Source organism: Dryobates pubescens, chromosome 28, assembly GCF_014839835.1.
Source record: "Dryobates pubescens isolate bDryPub1 chromosome 28, bDryPub1.pri, whole genome shotgun sequence".
Lineage (NCBI taxonomy): Eukaryota > Metazoa > Chordata > Aves > Piciformes > Picidae > Dryobates > Dryobates pubescens.
In genome coordinates, this window is record NC_071639.1 from 3,193,355 (window position 1) to 3,217,246 (window position 23,892).

The 23,892-nt window shown below is 50.5% G+C and overlaps 1 protein-coding gene across 1 annotated transcript in view; it reads left to right on the forward strand.

Moving 5' to 3' along the window:
* The window catches only part of PTPRK (protein tyrosine phosphatase receptor type K), a 536,009-nt gene that overhangs the window by 224,985 nt on the left and 287,132 nt on the right, over positions 1-23,892 (forward strand). The window contains exon 6 of the mRNA XM_054174148.1: positions 21,468-21,642. Coding sequence (XP_054030123.1) covers positions 21,468-21,642 — 175 coding nt within the window. The remainder of the gene's footprint in view (positions 1-21,467; positions 21,643-23,892) is intronic.

Genomic DNA, 23,892 nt, shown 5'->3' on the forward strand with positions numbered 1-23,892 from the left:
AAAATCAGTTGCTTCAATCTGTTTGATTCTCCTCTTAATAGCGAGTGGAGCTGACTAACCATGAGTAACCAGCTGCATGTAGGCATGTGATGAACTTCAGATTTTAACTGGGTTTTTAAAAAGGTGGAATGAGATTAGGAAAAAAGGCTCCAGCCTGCTAAGTCTCTGGCTGTGGCACAAGATTAAAGCAGGAGCACGAATGTGGCAGTGGCTGCGCTGCACGGAGGCAGAAGGCAGAGCAATGGGGAATGATTTGTACTCCATGCCTTTGACTAAGAACCTGAGTGATTTAATTTGGAGTAGTTTAAATTAAGCAGATGGATAATGTGTTCAGTGAGGAAGAGGAGTTTGCTTCCAGGCTTGTCAAACAGAGAGCACACAGTACACAGTGGAACCGAGCCAGGTTTGGCTATCTCAAAGGCAGGAGTGCAGCGATGGGAGGAGCATTCCTGCAGGCCTGTGAGGCACCACTTCCAGCTGATCATGGGTCAGCACAGCCTGATGCAGGCAGCCAGCTGGAAACCATAGAATTGTTTTGGTTGGAAAAGGCCTCCGAGATCATCCAGTTCAACCATCAACCCAGCACCACCATGGCCATTAAACCATGTCCCAAAGTGCCATGTTCCAATCCCTGACCACTCCTGCAGTGAAGAAATATTTCCTCATCTCCAACCTAACCCTCCCCTGGCACCATTTTAGGCCATTTCCTCTCCTTCTATCACCTGATCCGAGGGAGAAGAGAACCAACCCCACCTCACTGCAGCCTCCTTTCAGGGAGCTGTAGAGAGCAATGAGGTCTCCCCTCAGCCTTCTCTTCTCCAAACTAAACACCCCCAGTTCCCTCAGCTGCTCCTCACCAGCTCTGTTCTCCAGACCCTTCAGCCCCTCCATTGCCTTTCCCTGGATACACTCCAGCACCTCAATGTTGAATCTTCCCCATTGCTCACTCCACAGTCAGACAACTCTGACAGGTTGTCCTTTATAACTTTCATACCCTGAGCAGCCCAGCTAGAATAGAATAGAATAGAATAGAATAGAATAGAATAGAATAGAATAGAATAGAATAGAATAGAATAAGCCAGGTTGGAAAAGACCTTTGAGATCATCAAGTCCAAAGTATTATCCAACACCATCTAATCAACTAAACCATGGCACTAAGTGCCTCATCCAGTCTCTTCCTCAACACCTCCAGGGATGGTGACTCCACCACCTCCCTGGGCAGCACATTCCAGTGGCCAATCTCTCTTTCTATGAAGAACTTCTTCCTAACATCCAGCCTAAACCTCCCCTGGTGCAGTTTAAGACTGTGTCCTCTTGTTCTGGTGCTGGGTGCCTGGGAGAAGAGACCAAAACCCACCTGGCTACAACCTTCCTTCAGTTTTGTAGCCAGAGCAACTGAGGATACCTGTTTTGTCCCTCCATATACTTCATGGGTGGTTGGGTTCTTTCTTTTATGTGTGTGTGGCTCACAGTTGTGGTAATGAAAGGTAAGTTCCCTTTGAGGGTACAATTCTGCTAGCTTGTGCTTGTCAAGTGCCTTAATATTCTTGAAGGTACCTTGCTTCTAAAATTATACACTTGAACTCCTCTTCCCCTTCTTGTTTTCCCTTTAGGAGTGCCAAATTGTCACCAATTTAAGGCTGACCCAATTACTTTCTTCTTCCCTCATCCTGCTTGCTCCACAGAAGTGTGGATCAGCAACTTTTCCCCTCTGAGTTCTCTTCCTTAGGCAGGAGAACAAATCACTGCTGGTGTGCACAGCTAATACTGAAGTTATCCTTCTGCTTAAGACCTGGGCTGGATACATATGGGCTTTGTGAGGCTCTGGAGTGAGGCTTGGAAAAGCTTTGCCTTAACCTTTGACCAAACCAGAGATTCATAAAGCCCCAATACCCAGAAAGGAAGAACCAGCAGATCAAATCAAATGCCTAAGTAATTGGTTTTGAGAGCCCTGAGCTGAAACATTCCAGGAATGTATTTTTCTCCTAACAAAAAAAAAGGGCCAATGGAAAGAAATAAAATAATACAAAAAAGGGCAAAAATGAAGAATGAAGGGGGGGCAAGGTAGGGAATAAGGCACTCTGCAAGTACTGTGGGTTAGAGAAAATAGCTTTTGGTTATGTCCTTATTGAAAGAGAAAAGATACTTCCTTGGGAAAAGAAAAAGCAGCAAAGTTTGCTATGAAAACAAATTCTTTGAGGAGGAGAGATCCAGGGTGCAGTGTGGCACAGCAGAGCTTTGTGTAGAGAGATCCAAGGTGCAGTGTGGCACAGCAGAGCTTTGTGCAGAGAGATCCAAGGTGCAGTGTGGCACAGCAGAGCTTTGTGCAGAGAGATCCAAGGTGCAGTGTGGCACAGCAGAGCTTTGTGCAGAGAGATCCAAGGTGCAGTGTGGCACAGCAGAGCTTTGTGCAGAGAGATCCAAGGTGCAGTGTGGCACAGCAGAGCTTTGTGCAGAGAGATCCAAGGTGCAGTGTGGCACAGCAGAGCTTTGTGCAGAGAGATCCAAGGTGCAGTGTGGCGCAGCAGAGCTTTGTGCAGAGAGATCCAAGGTGCAGTGTGGGGCAGCAGAGCTTTGTGCAGAGTGATCCAAGGTGCAGTGTGGGGCAGCAGAGCTTTGTGCAGAGAGATCCAAGGTGCAGTGTGGGGCAGCAGAGCTTTGTGCAGAGAGATCCAAGGTGCAGTGTGGCACAGCAGAGCTTTGTGCAGAGAGATCCAAGGTGCAGTGTGGCACAGCAGAGCTTTGTGCAGAGAGATCCAAGGTGCAGTGTGGCACAGCAGAGCTTTGTGCAGAGAGATCCAAGGTGCAGTGTGGGGCAGCAGAGCTTTGTGCAGAGAGATCCAAGGTGCAGTGTGGCACAGCAGAGCTTTGTGCAGAGTGATCCAAGGTGCAGTGTGGCACAGCAGAGCTTTGTGCAGAGAGATCCAAGGTGCAGTGTGGCACAGCAGAGCTTTGTGCAGAGAGATCCAAGGTGCAGTGTGGCACAGCAGAGCTTTGTGCAGAGAGATCCAAGGTGCAGTGTGGCACAGCAGAGCTCTGTGCAGAGAGATCCAAGGTGCAGTGTGGCACAGCAGAGCTTTGTGCAGAGAGATCCAAGGTGCAGTGTGGGGCAGCAGAGCTATGTGCAGAGAGATCCAAGGTGCAGTGTGGGGCAGCAGAGCTTTGTGCAGAGAGATCCAAGGTGCAGTGTGGGGCAGCAGAGCTATGTGCAGAGAGATCCAAGGTGCAGTGTGGCACAGCAGAGCTTTGTGCAGAGAGATCCAAGGTGCAGTGTGGGGCAGCAGAGCTATGTGCAGAGAGATCCAAGGTGCAGTGTGGGGCAGCAGAGCTTTGTGCAGAGAGATCCAAGGTGCAGTGTGGGGCAGCAGAGCTTTGTGCAGAGTGATCCAAGGTGCAGTGTGGGGCAGCAGAGCTATGTGCAGAGAGATCCAAGGTGCAGTGTGGGGCAGCAGAGCTTTGTGCAGAGAGATCCAAGGTGCAGTGTGGCACAGCAGAGCTTTGTGCAGAGAGATCCAAGGTGCAGTGTGGGGCAGCAGAGCTTAGTGCAGAGAGATCCAAGGTGCAGTGTGGGGCAGCAGAGCTTTGTGCAGAGAGATCCAAGGTGCAGTGTGGGGCAGCAGAGCTTTGTGCAGAGAGATCCAAGGTGCAGTGTGGCACAGCAGAGCTTTGTGCAGAGAGATCCAAGGTGCAGTGTGGGGCAGCAGAGCTTTGTGCAGAGAGATCCAAGGTGCAGTGTGGCACAGCAGAGCTTTGTGCAGAGAGATCCAAGGTGCAGTGTGGCACAGCAGAGCTATGTGCAGAGAGATCCAAGGTGCAGTGTGGCACAGCAGAGCTTTGTGCAGAGAGATCCAAGGTGCAGTGTGGGGCAGCAGAGCTTTGTGCAGAGAGATCCAAGGTGCAGTGTGGCACAGCAGAGCTTTGTGCAGAGAGATCCAAGGTGCAGTGTGGCACAGCAGAGCTTTGTGCAGAGTGATCCAAGGTGCAGTGTGGCACAGCAGAGCTTTGTGCAGAGAGATCCAAGGTGCAGTGTGGCACAGCAGAGCTTTGTGCAGAGAGATCCAAGGTGCAGTGTGGGGCAGTAGAGCTTTGTGCAGAGAGATCCAAGGTGCAGTGTGGCACAGCAGAGCTTAGTGCAGAGAGATCCAAGGTGCAGTGTGGCACAGCAGAGCTTTGTGCAGAGAGATCCAAGGTGCAGTGTGGGGCAGCAGAGCTTTGTGCAGAGAGATCCAAGGTGCAGTGTGGCGCAGCAGAGCTTTGTGCAGAGAGATCCAAGGTGCAGTGTGGCACAGCAGAGCTTTGTGCAGAGAGATCCAAGGTGCAGTGTGGCACAGCAGAGCTTTGTGCAGAGAGATCCAAGGTGCAGTGTGGCACAGCAGAGCTTTGTGCAGAGAGATCCAAGGTGCAGTGTGGCACAGCAGAGCTTTGTGCAGAGAGATCCAAGGTGCAGTGTGGCACAGCAGAGCTTTGTGCAGAGAGATCCAAGGTGCAGTGTGGGGCAGCAGAGCTTTGTGCAGAGAGATCCAAGGTGCAGTGTGGGGCAGCAGAGCTTTGTGCAGAGAGATCCAAGGTGCAGTGTGGGGCAGCAGAGCTTTGTGCAGAGTGATCCAAGGTGCAGTGTGGCACAGCAGAGCTTTGTGCAGAGAGATCCAAGGTGCAGTGTGGCACAGCAGAGCTTTGTGCAGAGAGATCCAAGGTGCAGTGTGGCACAGCAGAGCTTTGTGCAGAGAGATCCAAGGTGCAGTGTGGCACAGCAGAGCTTTGTGCAGAGAGATCCAAGGTGCAGTGTGGCACAGCAGAGCTTTGTGCAGAGAGATCCAAGGTGCAGTGTGGGGCAGCAGAGCTTTGTGCAGAGAGATCCAAGGTGCAGTGTGGGGCAGCAGAGCTTTGTGCAGAGAGATCCAAGGTGCAGTGTGGGGCAGCAGAGCTTTGTGCAGAGAGATCCAAGGTGCAGTGTGGCACAGCAGAGCTTTGTGCAGAGAGATCCAAGGTGCAGTGTGGGGCAGCAGAGCTTTGTGCAGAGAGATCCAAGGTGCAGTGTGGGGCAGCAGAGCTTTGTGCAGAGAGATCCAAGGTGCAGTGTGGGGCAGCAGAGCTTTGTGCAGAGAGATCCTTGCCTCTGTTGAATTGGGGAGCCCAAAACTAGGCACAGTACTCCGGGTATGGTCTCACCAGGGCAGAGTAGATCAGGAAGAGAGCCTCCCTAGCCCTGCTGGCCCCACTCTTCTTGATGCACCCCCGGATGCCATTGGCTCTCTTGGCTGCAAGGGCACTTTGCTGTCCCAGAAGTAAAAGTGGATCTTGGTAGCACATCTCCTTGTTGAGTTCTGTGTAACCTTCCTGTTCCTCTGGGAGATGATCTGTGTGTGTGCACGTTTCCATACTGGTGTTTCTCTCAGTGTATATATAATTAAGTGCACATAGCTTTGTGTCTGCTGCTGCAGTGACAGGCTTCTCACCAGCTCCTTTTCCATCAAAGGACACTTGTAAACATTTCAGACAGATAGGAATTAACATTGAGTTGATCTTCTCCTGACTCCCATGGCTGAAGGTTCTGCTCTTGTTTGTTTGCAGGTTGTATCTGGTGTCTTGTCCCCTTTCACAGCTCCTTTCCTCCTCCCCTGCATTTTGCAGCCCCACTGGACCAAGGTGTGGGACGGTCAGAGCTCTGGCATTGAAAGAGGAGCTCTAAAGATAACAGAAGTCTTTAGGAGCTGCAGCTGCATTAATATGAAACAAATATTTGCTCAGGCAGAGATTGAACTGGTTGAACAAGGTGATGTGAGCACACCTTTTGTGAGTCAGTGAACAGCAGCAGGTGTGGGAGCAGGGCAGCGATGCAGCTCTCAAACCTTGTTCTTCTTCACCTTTTCAACCTCATCTGCTCCTGAACCTATTACAGTTGTGAGCTGAAGGATTCAGTCATCAGCAAACTCTGGATGAGTTTCAGAGTCCTTTGTTTTTGTTTTAAGTGAGCATTGATGGTGGTTCTGAGCTACATTCAGTTTAGGTGGGGATGATCTTCTTTTGCCCTCCTGGATGTAATGCTCTGGGGGTTTGGTTGTTGTGGGTTTGTTTGGTTGATTGGTTGTTTTTTCTTGTTATTTCCCCTCTTCTCTTAAAATTTCATTCAATGCCAGGGGCTGGAAGGGACCTCCAGAGATCATCCAATCCAACCCCCCTGCCAGAGCAGGATCACCTAGAGCAGATCACACAGGAACACCTCCAGGCAGGTTTCTTGTGAGGTTTCCAGAGAGGGAGACTCCACAACCCCCCTGGGCAGCCTGTTCCAGGGTTCTGTCACCCTCACAGGGAAAAATGCTTCCTCATTTTTCCATGGCACTTTCTCTGCCTCAGCTTCCACCACTGCCCCTTGTGCTGGCATTGGGCATCCCCCAGCAGAGCCTGGCTCCAGCCTCTTGGCACTCACCCTTTGCATCTTTATCAACATGAATGAGGTCACCTCTCAGGTTCCTCCTATCCAAGCTCAAGAGCCCTCAGCTCCCTCAGGCTCTCCTCATAAGGAAGATGTTCCACTCCTTTAATCATCTTTGTGGCTCTGTGTTGGACTCTTAGCAGTTCCTTCAGGTCCTTCTTGACCTGAGGGGCCCAGAACTGGATGCAATACTCCAGATGCAGCCTCACCAGGGCAGAGTCCTGTGTCTCACACCAGCAGCTGTAGCTTGGTGCCACTGAAGCAGCTGGGTTGTTTGGTAGGACTCGAGGTGATAACAGAACTTTGCCATTTGCTGTACTTGGGTGCATTCTAAGATTCTGTGCTCTATCTTAGGAATTAGAGGGCTCTTCCAACCATAACTTGTGGACACAGTAGAAGTTCTTGCCAAACAGTTCTCTCTTGCAGGAAGTCAACATACATATGTGGATGTTTTAGTTTAAAAGATGGGGGTGCATCAAGAAGAGTGTAGCCAGCAGGCTGAGGGAGGTTCTCCTCCCCCTTTACTCTGCCCTGGTGAAACCACTCCTGGAAGGCTGTATCAAATTTTGGGCTACCCAATTCAAGAGAGACAGGGACCTGCTGGAGAGAGTCCAGCAGAAGGCTGTGAGGATGATGAATGGGCTTGAACATCTCCCCTATGAAGAAAGATGGTGAGACCTGAGGCAGTGTGGTCTCCAGGCTCTGTTATCAGCTCGAGATGCACCTTGCTGCTTTGTGCACATGGGCTTGCTGAATTAGTATAAATAGGACCCCTTTTAGAATAGAGTAGAATTAACCTGCTTGGAAAAGACCTTTGAGATCATCAAGTCCAACCTATCACCCAACACCATCTAATCAACTAAACCATGGCACCAAGTGCCTCATCCAGTCTCTTCCTAAACACCTCCAGGGATGGGGACTCCACCACCTCCCTGGGCAGCACATTCCAATGGCCAATCTCTCTTGCTGGGAAGAGTTTCTTCCTAACCTCCAGCCTAAACCTCCCCTGGTGCAGCTTGAAGCTGTGTCCTCTTGTTCTGGTGCTGGTTGCCTGGGAGAAGAGACCAACCCCCACCTGGCTACAACCTTCCTTCAGGGAGTTGTAGATAGCAATGAGGTCTCCCCTGAGCCTCCTCTTCTCCAGGCTAAGCAACCCCAGCTCCCTCAGCCTTTCCTCACAGGGCTGTGCTCCAAACCCCTCCCCAACTTTGTTGCCCTTCTCTGGACATCTTCCAGCAGCTCAACATCTTTCCTAAACTGAGGGGCTCTGTTACCACCTCGAGATGCACCTTGCTGCTTTGTGCACATGGGCTTGCTGAATTAGTACAAATAGGACCCCTGTTAATGCTCTGAGCTTTATTTTCTGTCTCCTGTGAGACCCCACCACACATTCCAGTGGAGTTCTGTCAGTAAATAACCTTGCAAACAAGTCACTCCTGTGCATTAATCCCATGCACAGGATGGATATGTGTGAAGTATTACATATTTGGCAGAACAGTGCCCACAGGGCATTTTGAAGCCTGAAAACATGGGGGAAGTGAGGTGGGGGGAAATGAGGTGGGGGGAAATGGGGAGGGGAGAGTGTGTCCCTGTTTGCCCATTTAATGTGGAGCTTTCTATGTGGAGAAAGCTTCCCTTGTTGGAAACTTCGTTTCTTTGCTCAGATGGCGGAGAAGCAGAATGAGCTGAGCAGAACAGATAGCCTTTGGGTACACAAAGGCTGCAGAGAGCCGTGTGCTGGCCAGCATTTGTTCTGTGGCTCTAATTGGGCTATCAGAGGCATGGGGTTTTGTGCATAATCAGGCTGTGTTTAACAGCCTCCCGAGCTGGGAAGCACTGTGGCTCCCCGAAGCCCAGGACGATTTGCAGTGTCTTAGCGATGTCCGGTTGAGGCGGCCCCCGGCGCGCTGCGCAGAATAGAGCTTTCTGCTGGAACAGCTGGTAAACCATATGTCCTGGCACCTGGCTGGGGTGCTGGTAACTGCAGCACTAATGACTCCATCCATCACTGCTGAGCTTTGCATTAGGGCAGCCTCGGATTAGGGAAAGCGGCTTGGCGGGGCTGCGCGGCCGTGCGGCGCCGCGCTCTGCGCCCGGGCCCTTCGTGTCGGCACAGCTCACCTTGTGCCAACCTGGGAAAGGTTCCTGCTTGGAGCATGTCCAGAGAAGGGCCATGAGGATGAGCAGGGGGCTGGAACACCTCTCCTGTGAGGACACACTGAGGGAGTTGGGGCTGTTCAGTCTGGAGAAGAGAAGGCTCTGAGGAGACCTAATTGTGGCCTTCCAGTACCTGCAGGGGGCTCCAAGAAAGCTGGGGAGGGACTTTTGAGGCTGTCAGGGAGGGATAGGACTGGGGGGAATGGAGTAGAACTAGAAATGGGGAGATTGAGTTTGGATGTGAGGAAGAAGTTGTTCCCCAGGAGGGTGGTGAGAGCCTGGCACAGGTTGCCCAGGGAGGTGGTGGCAGCCTCCTGCCTGGAGGTGTTTGCAGCCAGGCTGGAGGTGGCTGTGAGCAACCTGCTGTGGTGTGAGGTGTCCCTGCCCATGGCAGGGGGGTTGGGACTGGCTGATCCTTGAGGTCCCTTCCAACCCTACCAGTTCTATGATTCTATTTTAAAGTCTATTTCTGTTTTATTTATTTATATTCTAGCTTTTTTGTGTGTCTGTGTTAGATTAAATTCAGAACAGGAGGAGCTGTAGTTTTGGATTTTGTCCCAAGAGAAAGCAAATGTTCTTTTGGTTTGTGTAGTAGGATGATCAGGGATGCTGTAGTTTGACTTTTGCTACTTTGCTGCTGGTGGATTTCATTACAGTGAAATAAATTAGGGTTGCCACCTCTGAAGGGCCAGATGGCTCACAATGAGATTACCTCATGAGAACTCTTGCTTTCTTCAGTTAGGGTATTCAGTGGCTTGTGAGAGAGACTCAGCTGCTGCAAAGTGTATAGCTTTGGATTCATAGAATCATGGAATCATTCAGGTTGGAAAAAAAGCCCTGGGAGCCTCCAGTCCAACCATTAACCCTGCTCTACAAGGTTCACCCATAAACCATCTCCCCAGCATCGCATTTAAACAACCTTTGAACTCATCCAGGGTTGGTGACTCCACCACCTCCCTGGGCAGCTCATTCCAACATCTGACCACTCCTCCTGTGAGAAGTTTTTCCTGATGTCCAGGCTAAACCTGCCCTGTTGCAGTCTGAGACTGTTCCCTCTTGTTCTGTCACTAATTACCTGTGAGGAGAGACCAGCAGCAGCCTCTCCACAACCTCCTTCCAGGTAGTTATAGACAGCAGTGAGGTCTCCCCTCAGCCTCCTCTGTTTCACACTAACCATCCCCAGCTCCTTCAGTTGCTCTTCATCAGATTTATTCTCCAGGCCCTTCACAGCTTCCTTGCCCTCCTCCACACTGGCTCCAGCACCTCCACATCTCTCTTGTATTGAGGTGACCAAAACTGGACACAACACTCAAGGTGTGGCCTCCCCAGAGCTGAGAACAGGGGGAAGTTACAGCAGTGCAGGCAACCAGGATGTCTAACAGTAATCTTGGGCTGCTCTGTGCTGCAGGGCAGTGTGCAGGTAAGAACTTGGCTTGTCAGGTGGAGTCAAGATCTTCAGTAGGGGCTTGCATGTATTGCTTTTTCTTCTGATAAATGAACATATATCCAAGAATCACAGAATGCATCAGGTTGGAAGGGACCCTCAAAGGTCATCTTGTCCAACCCCCTGCAATCAGCAGGGACACCTCCAACTAGAGCAGGTTGCTCTGGGCCCAAGCAAGTTTGACCTTGATTTTCTTCAGGGATGGGGCCTCAACCACATCCCTGGGCAGCCTGTTCCAGTATTTCACCACCCTCATAGTGAAGAGCTTCCTCCTGATGTCCAACCTAAATCTCCCCTGCTCCAGTTTCAAACCATTGCCCCTCATCCTATCACTTCAATCCCTTCTAAACAGTCCCTCTGCAGCCTTCCTGTAGGTCCCCTTCAGATATTGAAATGCAGCTTTATGGTCTCCCTTCTCTTCTCCAGGCTGCACTGCCCCAACTCTCTCAGCCTGTCTTCATAGGAGAGATGCTCCAGCCCTCTGATCATCTTTGTGGCCTCCTCTGGACCCTGTGCAGGAGGTCCATGCCCTTCTTGTGTTTGGGGTCCCATAGCTGGACACAGTGCTTCAGGAGCACAGAGCAGAGTGGCAGAATCACCTCTCCTTACCTGCTTTCCATGCTGCTTTTGATAGGGTTCACTTCTTTTGGTACAGTTCATTGCAGAGTAAATTCTTAATCTGCCTTCTTGTGCATGTAGGGAGGCCAGCAGGGTAAAGTAAGTTGTATGCAGTTCCTCCTGAAGGAAATGCTTCACTGGATGCTTTCCAATAAAAAATCAAACAAAAGAAACTGCTGCTTCACCTTCATCTGTATGTCAGACATTGGGAGAGGCTGCCCAGGGAGGTGGTGGAGTCCCCATCCCTGGAGGTGTTCAAGAAACCTGTGGCCATGGCACTGTGGGTCATGGTTTAGTGGCCATGGTGGGGCTGGGTTGATGGTTGGCCTGGATGATCCTGGAGGTCTCTCCCAACCAAAACAGTTCTGTGATTCTGTGAAGTGTGAGTTGCAGCAGAGGGACTCACTCTGGGGCCACACTGCTACTTCCATCTCATGTCTGACTTCTACTGCTGTCCTCCCTGCCCTGCTCAGATGAGTTTATTCAGTTGCCTTCTAGGAGTATGGAGGCAGCAGCTGAACTTTCTCCATACCCAGCCCCCTCAGGAGTCTTAATTACTTTATCATCTTCTGGTCTGACCCTGAGAAGTGAAAAGTCATGTGCTGGGGACTCCAGGGGAGCTGCTCATGAGGGGCTGCACTCTGGCAAGAAGCACTCAGTAATTCTGTGTCTAAAATGTGAATAAGCTCTTTCCAGACAATTCTGCCCTAAGAAGCAGCTAGGTCTATCTAGGCATAGCATTGAAACTGCAGTTCCAATTCATATTCTGCATGAAAAACCAAGAAAAAAGGCCCCAAACAATATAATTCATAGTCTTCAATCATGTATTTGTGAATTAAACTGACAGAGGGGGGGGAAAAATCCACTTGCTCTATCATTTGCATCAATTTAGGTGGGGAGGGGGAAGAAAATGACATCATATTTTTGTTATCCTAGAATTATTTCTGTTAGAAAAGACCTCTAAGATAAAGCATGACAGCTGTTTCTCATTCCTTATGACAAATAGCTGTCATGCTTTATTAAGTTGCTGGCATGTTTAATAAGTTTAATAAATAAATTGGCTAAAGGAATCTAAATGAAGCCAATAAAAATAATGATAAAGCTGTAATTTTTTTCTGGAGCTTTCTTCCTTTGGAAGCGGTGTCCTCAGTGCTGTGTGTGTGTGCTGGAAAGGGGCAGGCAGATCCATGCAGGCAGGAAGAGAAGAGAGAAGAGAAGAGAAGAGAAGAGAAGAGAAGAGAAGAGAAGAGAAGAGAAGAGAAGAGAAGAGAAGAGAAGAGAAGAGAAGAGAAGAGAAGAGAAGAGAAGAGAAGAGAAGAGAAGAGAAGAGAAGAGAAGAGAAGAGAAGAGAAGAGAAGAGAAGAGAAGAGAAGAGAAGGGAAGAGAAGGGAAGAGAAGAGAAGAGAGAAGAGAAATAGAATAGAATAGAATAGAAAGAATAGACCAGGTTGGAAGAGACCTTCAAGGTCATCACGTCCAACCTATCATCCAACACCACCTAATCAACTAAACCATGGCACTAAGCACCCTATCAAGTCTCCTCCTAAACACCCTGGCAATCCCAGGCACAAATCCAGGCTGGGCAGGGACTGGCTGGAAAGCAGCCCTGAGGAGAGAGACTTGGGGGTGCTGGGGGAGGAGAAGCTCAGCAGGAGCTCTCAGTGTGCACTTGCAGCCCAGAGAGCCAAGCAGAGCCTGGGCTGCAGCAAGAGAAGTGTGGCCAGCAGGGCCAGGGAGGGGATTCTCCCCCTCTGCTCAGCTCTGCTGAGACCCCACCTGGAGTACTGCCTCCAGTTCTGGAGCCCCTATGACAAGAGGGATCTGGAGGTGCTGGAAGGTGTCCAGAGAAGGGCCAGGAGGATGAGCAGAGGGCTGGAGCTGCTCTGCTGTGAGGACAGACTGAAGGAGTTGGGGCTGTTCAGTCTGGAGAAGAGAAGGCTCTGAGGTGACCTCATTGTGGCCTTCCAGTATCTGAAGGGGGCTACCAGAAGGCTGGGGAGGGACTGCTCAGGATCTCAGGGAGTGATAGGACTAGGGGGAATGGAATGAAGCTGGAGGTGGGGAGATTCAGGCTGGAGGGGAGGAGGAAGTTCTTCCCCATGAGAGTGGTGAAGCCCTGGAATGGGTTGTCCAGGGAGGTGGTTGAGGCCCCATCCCTGGAGGTGTTTAAGCTGGATGAGGCTCTGGCCAGCCTGATCTAGTGTGGGGTGTCCCTGCCCATGGCAGGGGGTTGGAACTAGCTGATCCTTGTGGTCCCTTCCAACCCTGACTGATACTATGATACCTCCAGTGATGGTGACTCCACCACCTCCCTGGGCAGCCCATTCCAATGGGCAATCACTCTCTCTGTGTAGAATTTCTTCCTAACATCCAGTCTGAACCTCCCCTGGCACAGCTTGAGACTGTGTCCTCTTGTTCTGGTGCTGGGTGCCTGGGAGAAGAGACCAGCTCCCACCTGGCTACAACCTCCCTTCAGGTAGTTGTAGAGAGCAAGAAGGTCTCCAGGCTAAGCAACCCCAGCTCCCTCAGCCTCTCCTCATAGGGCTTGTGTTCTAAACTCGCTCCCCTCATGTTGTTTTAGCTCTCCCAGAGCATCTGGAGATATTGCTGGCATTATTCAGCCTTTTCCCCCCCTCCTTGCAAAATAGGACACTTCACACAGTGAGGCAAAAAGGAACATTTTGCAGCACATGCTTTACAAATTCCATTTTAGCCTTGGGGCACCAAGGGCTGCTGTGGGCACCCCTCCAGCCCTTCTGCTCTCCAGGGCAGGTTTTGTTGCACCCAAGCTCCTTGGACAGTCTCTTGGGTCATGCCCTGCTCTCCACACAAATCCTGCCCTCTCCTCAACTTCTCTGGCCGTGCAGTGAATCTGAGTACTGTGTTCAGGTTTGGGCTCCCTGGTGCAGGAGGGACAGGGATCTGCTGGAGGGGGTCCAGGGGAGGGCTGTGAGGATGATTAGGGGACTGGAGCACTGCCTGGGGAGGAGAGGTTGAGGGACCTGGGGCTCTTTAGTCTGGAAAAGAAAGGGCTTAGAGGGGATTTAATAAATGTTTATCAATATCTGAGGGCTGGGGGTCAGGAGGGAGGGGACAGGCTCTGCTCACTTGCTCCCTGGGACAGGACAAGGAGCAATGGATGTAAGCTGCAGCCCAGGAGGTTCCACCTCAACACAAGGGGCAACTTCATTATTGTAGGGGTCACAGAGCACTGGAACAGGCTGCCCAAAGAGGTTGTGGAGTCTCCTTCTCTGGAGACTTTCAAGGCCCATCTGGATGCTAGATTGACCTGAGCTGGACTGTATGGTCCTGCCCTGGCTGGGGGGTTGGACTCCATGATGTCTTTGGGTCCCTTCCAACCCCTGATATCCTGTGATCCTATGATCCTGTGATCATGGCCACCCTTTGGTGATGCTAGTCCCTAAGGAGGGAGTGTGTTTTCCAGAAAGGGCTTTTGTCATTCCGAGTCAGTTGTCTGCAGGAGCTCAGGAGTGAAGGCGAGAAGGGAGTGAGCAGGGGCCAGCTGCAGTGGCTGCTGCTGCCAGAGTCATCTCTGTGTCACTCCAGCTGAAGTGTTGACATCTTCTGATCTCTGGAGGCACCCCAGCACCCAGCTGAGAGCCTGAGAAGGAAACCAGACTTGACTTTAATTATTAGCAATGCAGCAAATGCAGTTTGAGGTGTTTACACTGAGGAAGGCAAAGGGATGTGTAAGGTTAAGCTGTCCAGGCTGATCAAAATCACTGCTGTGGGGAGAAGAAAGGAAAAAGGAGTCCAGGAAAATTTAGAGGGAGCATCACCACAGAAAGTGATGACCTAATTGTGGCCTTCCAGCGTCTGCAGAGTGCTACAGGAAAGCTGGGGAGCGACTTTTGAGGGTGTCAGGCAGTGATAGGACTGGGGGGGGTGGAGCAAAACTAGAAATGGGGAGATTGAGATTGGATGTGAGGAAGAAGTTGTTCCCCAGGAGGGTGGTGAGAGCCTGGCACAGGTTGCCCAGGGAGGTGGTGGCAGCCTCCTGCCTGGAGGTGTTTGCAGCCAGGCTGGAGGTGGCTGTGAGCAACCTGCTGTGGTGTGAGGTGTCCCTGGCCATGGCAGGGGGTTGGGACTGGCTGAGCCTTGAGCTCCCTTCCAACCCTAGCAATTCTATGATTCTATGACTCTGCTTGCACAGCAAAAGCAAAAATAACACTTTTGAACCTGAGAAGTTGAGAGGGAAATGCAGACAGGTTTTGTCTTTGGATTATGTGTGTTTCCTCCCCCCACAGCTACTTAAAATGAGGTTGCTGTCAAATGGGCGTTAGCTTCTCCCAAGTAACTAGTGATGGAACAAGAGGGAATGGCCTCAAGCTGCACCAGTGGAGGTTTAGGCTGCACATTCAATGGCTGGACTTATCATTATATCAGTCAGGGTTGGAAGGGACCACAAGGATCATCCAGTTCCAACCCCCCTGCCATGGGCAGGGACACCCCACACTAGAGCAGGCTGGCCAGAGCCTCATCCAGCCTGGGCTTAAACACCTCCAGGGACAGGGCCTCAACCACCTCCCTGGACAACCCATCCCAGGGCTTCACCACTCTCATGAGGAAGAACTTCCTCCTCATGTGATGATCTTAGAGGTCTCTTCCCACCAAACCAATTCTGAGATCAGGAGAAATCATTTCACTCGAAAGGGCTCTCAGGCACTGGAACAGGCTGCCCAGGTGGAGTCACCTTCCCTGGAGGTGTTTAAAAGCTGTGTTGTTGTGGTGCTTGGGGGATATGGCTTAGTGGTGGACTTGGTAGAGTAGGGCTGATGGTTGGACAGGATGATCTTGAAGGTCTTGTCCAACCTAAATTATTCTAGGAGTCTAAATCATAGAGTCATAGAATCAATAAGGTTGGAAAAGACCTCAAAGATCATCAAGGCCAACCTGTCACCCAACACCTCATGACTACTAAACCATGGCACCAAGTGCCACATCCAATTCCCTCTTGAACACCTCCAGGGATGGGGACTCCAGCACCTCCCTGGGCAGCACATTCCAATGACTAACAACTCTCCCTGGGAAGAACTTTCTCCTCACCTCCAGCCTAAATTTCCCTTGGTACAGCCTGAGACTGTGTCCTCTTGTTCTGGTGCTGGTTGCCTGGGAGAAGAGACCAACCCCCACCTGGCTACAGCCTCCCTTCAGGGAGTTGCAGAGAGCAAGAAGGTCTCCCCTGAGCCTCCTCTTCTGCAGGCTAAGCAACCCCAGCTCCCTCAGCTTCTCCTCACAGGGCTGTGCTCCAGACCCCTCCCCAGCCTCCTTGCCCTTCTCTGGACACCTTCAAGTCTCTCAATGTCCTTCTTGACCTGAGGGGCCCAGAACTGGACACAGGACTCAAGGTGTGGCCTAACGAGCACTGAGTTCTGCCAGTTAAATAAGATGTCAGGGGTTAGCTGCTTCTGGTTCCTTTCAGGCTGTGCAATGTGCATTGCAATGTAATTCTGTGTGTCTTTCATGCTTGCTTTCTTTCACGAGGCAGGGAGGAGGGGTTGAGGGCTAGTTGTTAATTTGCCTATGGTTGGGGGGTTTTTTGAGGCTGTGCAGGCTTTACTGTTGACTTGGGTTAAAGCAGAGATGGTCTCAATGAACTGCCTTGAAATAGATATTAATGCAATCACGTTGCTAGCCAATTAAAAAGAGCCTTGAAGTCAGAGAGACCTCTTTGAGGTCACAGTTTGAAATGCTCGAAATGCCAGGTTTGAGGACATTTCCCCACATGCTTAAGTAATTTAAATGCCAGCTTTAAGGCTATTCCCCCACATGCTTATGTTTCTTCTAATCAAGTGTTTACAGAGTGTAGCTCTTTGTGAAGCCCAGAGTTATTCTCACCAAAGGAGGGGGACTGCCTGGTGGTGACCTCTCCTAAATGAACAATTCAGGGTTATCAAACCAGACAGCAAGGGACTGGAGGAACCAAGGCTTGCACAGGGCACAGCCATTGCCTATTAGGATAACTCCACATTAATTTTAAATTGAATTTTTAAAACCTAATTGAGCAGCATTTTGAAGCTCTGTTCAGTGTGAGCAGGACATAAATTGAAGCAGTATGTACCAGGAGCTGTCTAATAAGCAGAGAGCACTGCTGCCTTGCTTTCCTCTCCTTTAAAATCAGTGGTAATGCCCTGACATTAAAAAGAAGAATTTAATTAAGGGATTGTGGCAGTGCAGCTGAACTCTGACTGGCTAATGGCTTACTGGTGCAAGAGATAGCCACTGGAGTGAGGGCAGGGGATTGTGTTTTAGGAGTCGTTTTTCAAGGGAGGACTCTCTGCTGTTTCATCATTTTATAGACAGGAAAATATGTGGATAGGATAGGAATGGAATGGAATGGAATGGGATGGGATGGGATGGGATGGGATGGGATGGGATGGCATGGGATGGAATGGAATGGAATGGAATGGGATGGGATGGAATGGAATGGGATGGAATGGGATGGGATGGAATGGAATGGGAAGGGATGGGATGGGATAGAATAGAATAGAATAGAATCCTTGAATCCTTGAACACAGGTTGGAAGGGACCTCAAGGATCATCTGGTCCAACCTTTCTTGGGATAAGCACAGTCATAATTTCTCCCCAAACCTCCTCTCTATTCCCATCTGTAAGGATGTTGTTTCCTACTAAAATGGAATGGAATGGAATGGAATGGAATGGAATGGAATGGAATGGAATGGAATGGAATAGAATAGAATAGAATAGAATAGAATAGAATAGAATAGAATAGAATAGAATAGAATAGACTAGACCAGGTTGGAAAATACCTCAAGTCCAACCTATCACCCAGCACCATCTGATCAACTCAACCATGGCACCCAGGGCCTCATCCAGTCTCTTCCTAAACACCTCCAGGGATGGGGACTCCACCACCTCCCTGGGCAGCACATTCCAATGGCCAATTACTCTTTCTGGGAAGAACTTTCTTCTCACCTCCAGCCTAAACCTCCCCTAGCACAGCTTGAGACTGTGTCCTCTTGTTCTGGTGCCTGGGAGAAGAGACCAACCCCCACCTGGCTACAACCTCCCTTCAGGGAGTTGTAGAGAGCAATGAGGTCTCCCCTGAGCCTCCTCTTCTCCAGGCTAAACACCCCCAGCTCCCTCAGCCTCTCCTCACAGGGCTGTGCTCCAGACCCCTCCCCAGCTTTGTTGCCCTTCTCTGGACACCTTCCAGCTACTCAACATCTCTCCTAAACTGAGCATGAAGATGGGCCTTGCAGATGGAATGGTGCAGTTGGATTCCCAAGAAACAAATCCTAGCAGAGACATTTGAACAACTACTCAGAGCCTTGTGAGGTAAAGTGGCAGGATGATGTAAACAGAGAACATCCTTTGGAGCTGAAGTTTGGTGTTGGAGTAGAACTCTAAGAAGAAGTAAGGGGGTTTAATGGTATTTGAGGCTCCATCCCTGGAGGTATTCAGGGTGAGGTTTGACACAGCTCTGGGCAACCTGATCTAGTTGAGGATGTCCCTGCTGACTGCAGAGGGGGTTGGGCTGGATGACCTTTGGAGGTCCCTTCCAACCCAGACCATTCTGTGATTCTAGGATTAATATAATGCTTCTTTTCTTGCTTTGGAGAACAAACTGTTGGGTGTGAGGGATAGAAGAAGCATCTTCTCACCAAGTGACTCCTTTCACTCTGCTGTTCAAGCATGCCTCAAGGCTCAGCATGACTGACATGATGGGTACAAAATGGAAACCAGGAGGTTGCACCTCCACATGAGGGAAAAGAATTTTATTGTGAGGCTGCTGGAGCCCTGGAGCAGGCTGCCCAGAGAGGTTGTGGAGTCTCCTTCTCTGGAGGCTTTCAGGACCCATCTGGGTGGGTTCCTGTGTGACCTGCCCTGGGTGATCCTGCTTTGGGAGTGGGGGTTAGGCTCAGTGATCTCCAGAGGTCCCTTCCATCCCTCACCATTCTGTGATTGTAGTGCATTAGTGTTTCAGTTTTAAGCTGGGGCCCAACTCAGTTTGTGTCTCAACAATGAGTGTGTAGACAAGCTTCAAGAAGCGAGTTCTGAGCTGGGGGAAGGTAGGGTATTTTGCACAGCCAGCTTGGATGTGCTGCTCTGCTGCAGGCTGAGTGTTTGGCATTCACTTTTCAAGCAGTGGACTTAATGAAGGGATTCCTTCATTTGAGGAAACTCTAATATTTACTTTTCCTCTCCTAGCAGAGCAAGGGTGGCTGCATATTGTGGGTTTCTTGTCAAGTCTGCTATCATCTAAGGCTTAAGTAAGAATATGGCTCCTGTTTATTAAATCAGGAAGAAGTTCTTCACTGTGAGGGTGGTGGAACACTGGAACAGGTTGCCCAGGGAGGTGGTTGAGGCCCCATCCCTGGAGATATTCAGGGTGAGGCTCAACGAGGCCCTGGGCAGCCTGATCTAGTGGAGGATGTCCCTGCTGACTGTGGGAAGGTTGGACTGAAGGACCTTTGGAGGTCTGGACCATTCAATGATTATCTGCTGCTTGGTCCTTTCAACTACTCCATGGCCAGTGCTGGTGGGGGAGCCTGACTGCCCTTTGGCTGTGGTTGGGCAGTGAGAGCGGTCTCTGAGGCAGGGTACAAACCAGCACAAGAGGAAGATAGCAGCAGATCTGTTTATTTTGGCTACTTCACTTGCAGTGAACCATGGGATGGGGACTTGACTGCTGTAAGAATGATGGCAGGAACTAAAATCAATCTGTTCAAATGTATCACTAGTTTCAAATCACAGATTGATAGAATTGTTTCAGTTGGAAAAGGGCTCTAAGATCACTGAGCCCAACCATCCCCACCATGGACACTAAACCTTGGCCCAGAGTGCCATGGCCACTGTTTCTTGAACACCTCCAGGGATGGCGACTCCACCACCTGCCTGGGCAGCCTGTGCCAGTGCCTGGGCACTAAACACATACTTGTGCCAGGGAGTTTGAAGCAGTGCTGATCACCTGGCTAATCTACTGCAAAACTCTTCAGGGAGTGTCTGAGCCATTCAAAGATCAGGAAGGGTAGACCTAAAATGAAGTGCTGGAGTGTTATGAAGTGCTGATGTACACATGCAGCTTTAACTCAGCTCCTTTTCCTGTCCTTTGTGCTTTGCCACAGGCTTTCAGGTTATTAACTTCTGTGGCTCAGCAGCAGCACTTCTTGTGCTAGGCAGAAAGCTTGGAGCTTAAGACTTCAGCAAAGGGGTTGATTAGAGCTAAAAACGTCCACAGAGGTCATGTTTTGTTAGGTATGGAGCAGAGCAGGAGCTGCAGTTAGAAGGCAGTGATGATGTCTTTCTGAAGGGCTGAGCAAACCTGGGTGATCAGAAGCATTATCCTTGATCTGGAAAACACAGGACTCTGGAGGAGTAAGCAGTGACATCCTTTGTTCTCTTGGTGCATGCTTCTGGGAGTGTTTCTAATGCCAGCTTTTGGTGGGGGGCCTGGTTTTCAATTAAAATCAAGAGTGAGCATTTAATGTGAATGGCAATGAGGGAAAAGGGTCACAAAAGAGCTCAAGCTGTTCCTACCTGGCTGACCTGTCACCCTCCCCGACAGCTCCAGACAGATTCAATTTTTCACTGATTTCTGGTAGCTGTGATTATGGTTTCCCCCCTCCCCCCCCCGAGCTCTTTAAGCTCCTTCTTCTAAATGAGATTAGAGGTTAAAGTTACTCCTCTTTTAGCAGCTTCTTTCTTCCTTTCTTCCTTATAATTTAATTTCAGCGGGGTTTAGGGAGATAGGTGGTGCTTAGTATAACAAAGGTACAGCTTTAGAAGGCATCGAATTTGGGCTGAGTGAAAAGGAGGCATTAAAAAGAAAACATTGGCAGGTTGATGGGGAAAAAAGAGCTGTTGAAAACCTGTGAGATGCCTGCATGCCAGGTTAGCAGGGAAGTCATTGTGCCCCTGTACTCTGCACTGCTTAGGCCACACCTGGAGTCCTATGTCCAGTTCTGGGCCCCTCAGTTTAAGAAGGATATTGAGAGACTTGAAGGTGTCCATAGAAGGGCAATGAGGCTGGGGAGAGGCCTTGAGCTAAGCCCTACAAGGAGAGGCTGAGGGAGCTGGGGGTGCTTAGCCTGGAGAAGAGGAGGCTCAGGGGAGACCTTGCTGTCTACAACTACCTGAAGGGAGGTTGTAGCCAGGAGGGGGTTGGTCTCTTCTCTCTAGCAACCAGCAGCAGAACAAGAGGCCACAGTTTCAAGCTGTGCCAGGGGAGGTTTAGGCTGGAGATGAGGAGAAAGTTCTTCCCAGAGAGAGTTGTTGGCCATTGGAATATGCTGCCCAGGGAGGTGGTGGAGTCCTCATCCCTGGAGGTGTTCAAGAGGGGATTGGATGTGGCACTTGGTGCCATGGTCTAGTCATGAGGTCTGTGGTGACAGCTTGGACTTGATGATTTTGAGATCTCTTCCAACCTTGGTGATTCTGTGATTCTGTTTGTTTAAATGTTTCTTACAATGCACCCAGTGCCTCCCTTCGAATCCTGGTTAAAATTGACTGAATTCTCTTAGGAGTGCAACTGCTGCTGCTGGGCTCTCCTAGGATGCTTCCAGCCACGAAGCAGCGGCTGCTGAGTATGCCGTGGGCATGTTTGGCGGCAGTGCCAATGCCTCATGGTGGTTTTCCCCCCTAACCTCGATTCTGAGCTGATTTTCCTTCTTGTGACACCTCAGCACTAAGCTTTTCTACCATGGGGGTGCAGTGTGGGCTGAATGCAGGTGAGATGCGGGGTTTGTTTTACCTCTCCGTTGTGTGACGGCCGTGAGAAACGTCGGCTGTGTTGTCAGGGGGTAACTCTGCCTTGCTTGCTCTTCTTTTCAGAGAAGAAATGGGGAGGATATTCCAGTTGCTCAGACCAAAAATATCAATCACAGAAGATTTGCTGCCACCTTTAAATTGCAAGAAGTGACCAAGACAGACCAGGATTTGTACCGCTGCGTGACGCAGTCAGAGCGAGGCTCCGGAGTCTCCAATTTTGCTCAGCTGATTGTTCGAGGTAAGGCTTTTAGTGCTTTCTGGTGACATGTTCTTCATAGCACTGCTTTCTGCTGACACCTTTGGTTTAGCTGGCAGGTGTCTTGATCTGAAATGATCATACAAAGCTAGACAGCCCTGTGAAGCTTCTGAAATGGTCCTAAAATGAGTCAACCGGGTTGGAAAAGGCCTCAGAGATCATCAAGTCCAACCTAGTACCTAACCCCTCCTGACAACTAAACCATGGCTCCAAGTGCCATACCCAGTCCCCTCCTGAACACCTCCAGGGACAGGGACTCTACCACCTCCCTGGGCAGCACATTCCAATGGCCAATTCCTCTTTCTGGGAAGAACTTCTTCCTAACACCCAGCCTAAACCTCCCCTGGCACATCTTGAGACTGTGTCCTCTTGTTCTGCTGCTGGGTGCCTGGGAGAAGAGACCAACCCCCACCTGGCTCCAACCTCCCTTCAGGGAGTTGGAGAGAGCAAGAAGGTCTCCCTTGAGCCTCCTCTTCTCCAGGCTAAACAACCCCAGCTCCCTCAGCCTCTCCTCACAGGGCTGTGCTCCAGACCCCTCCCCAGCCTCCTTGCCCTTCTCTGGACACATTCAAATCTCTCAATGTCCCTCTTAAACTGAGGGGCCCAGAACTGGACACAGTACTCAAGGTTTGGCCTAAGCAGTGCTGAGCACAGGGCACAAGGACTTCCCTGCTCCTGCTGGCCACACTGTTCCTGATGCAGGCCAGGATGCCATTGGCCTTCTTGGCCACCTGGGCACACTACTGGCTCCTGTTCAGCTGCTGTCAACCACTACCCCCAGCTCCCTTTCTGCCTGGCAGCTCTCCATCCACTCTGACCCCAGCCTGTAGCTCTGCCTGGGGTTGTTGTGGCCAAAGTGCAGCCCCTGGCACTTGGACTTGTTGAATGCCATCCTGTTGGACTCTGCGCATCTGTCCAGCCGGTCAAGATCCCTCTGCAGAGCCCTTCTGCCCTCTAACTGATCAACATCTGCTCCTAACTTGGTGTCATCTGCAAATTTACTGATGGCTGACTCAATCCCCTCCTCCAGATCATCAGTGAAGATATTGAACAGGCTGGGGCCCAGCACTGATCCTTGGGGCCCACCACTAGTGCCTGGCTGCCAGCTGGATGTGGCACCATTACACCACCACTCTCTGGGCACAGTCCTCCAGCCAGTTCCTAACCCACCTGGTGCTGGGACATCTGTCTGATGAGGAAGAGGCTGCCTGGCTGCTCTCCAGCCACTCCAATCCCAGCCTGTAGCACTGCATAAAGGCTGCTCTGCACAACCTCTCGCAGCTGCTTTCCCCAGAACGTCTGTGTGCAAATCCTGATCCTGCAGCGTGTTTAACCTGACTGCCTGCTTCCCTTGTGGATGCTGTTTGTTGAACTTAAGGGGCTTGACTTCTCATAACTGCTTTTACAGGCAGGAGAGGCTCCTTTGTGCTTAGTTAACATTCCCTTTTAAAAGCTGTTACCTTGAGCAGACAGGTAGAACAGCAAATAATCCATTGTTCTGTTCCCTAGGAGACACGTGTATAAAAATAGTTGTAAACTTTCACCTCCTCAAGGACTGGGAGCATTGTGGAGATGTTCTGTGACAATTTCCATCCTCTGAAGTGGTAGGAAGAAAGAGGAGAAGATCTTGCTTTTTCCACTTGAAATGCATTTTGTTGTTGTAATTCATTCAGCTGCCTGCTGGAGTGCAGCCAGAGCTCGTGCCTGGCAATGCTGGGCTGGGGATTTGGGTTTGTTTTATCCAAGTGTTTTGTGTTGTGGAATCATGGAGTCTTGGCTGGCAAAGAGCATGGTTTTGACAAGGTTTCACAAGGACTTTTGACAAGGGCTTGTAGTGACAGGCTGAGGGGCAATGGCTTTGAGCTGGGAGAGGGGAGACTGAGAGTGGAGATGAGGAGGAAATTCTCTCCAGTGACACTGGATCAGGTTGCCCAGGGAGGCTGTGGATGCCCCCTCCCTGCTGGGAGGTGTTTGACAAGGCATTGATCAGCCTGGTCTGGTGGGAGGTGTCTTTGCCCATGGCAGGGGCATTTGCACCAGATGATCTAGAAGGTCCCAAACCATTCTGTGATTGTAATGTTCAAGGTAGCAGGTGAGGTTTCACTTCCAAAAGTCACTTGCTGTTGGACTTGTTGGTCCAGCAATGGCTTGCTTGGTCAGCTGGCAGCTGGGAGTCAGCTCCACTGTGTCTGGAGCTGGTACATGGAGATCAAGTTCATCCTCAGCTTGTGA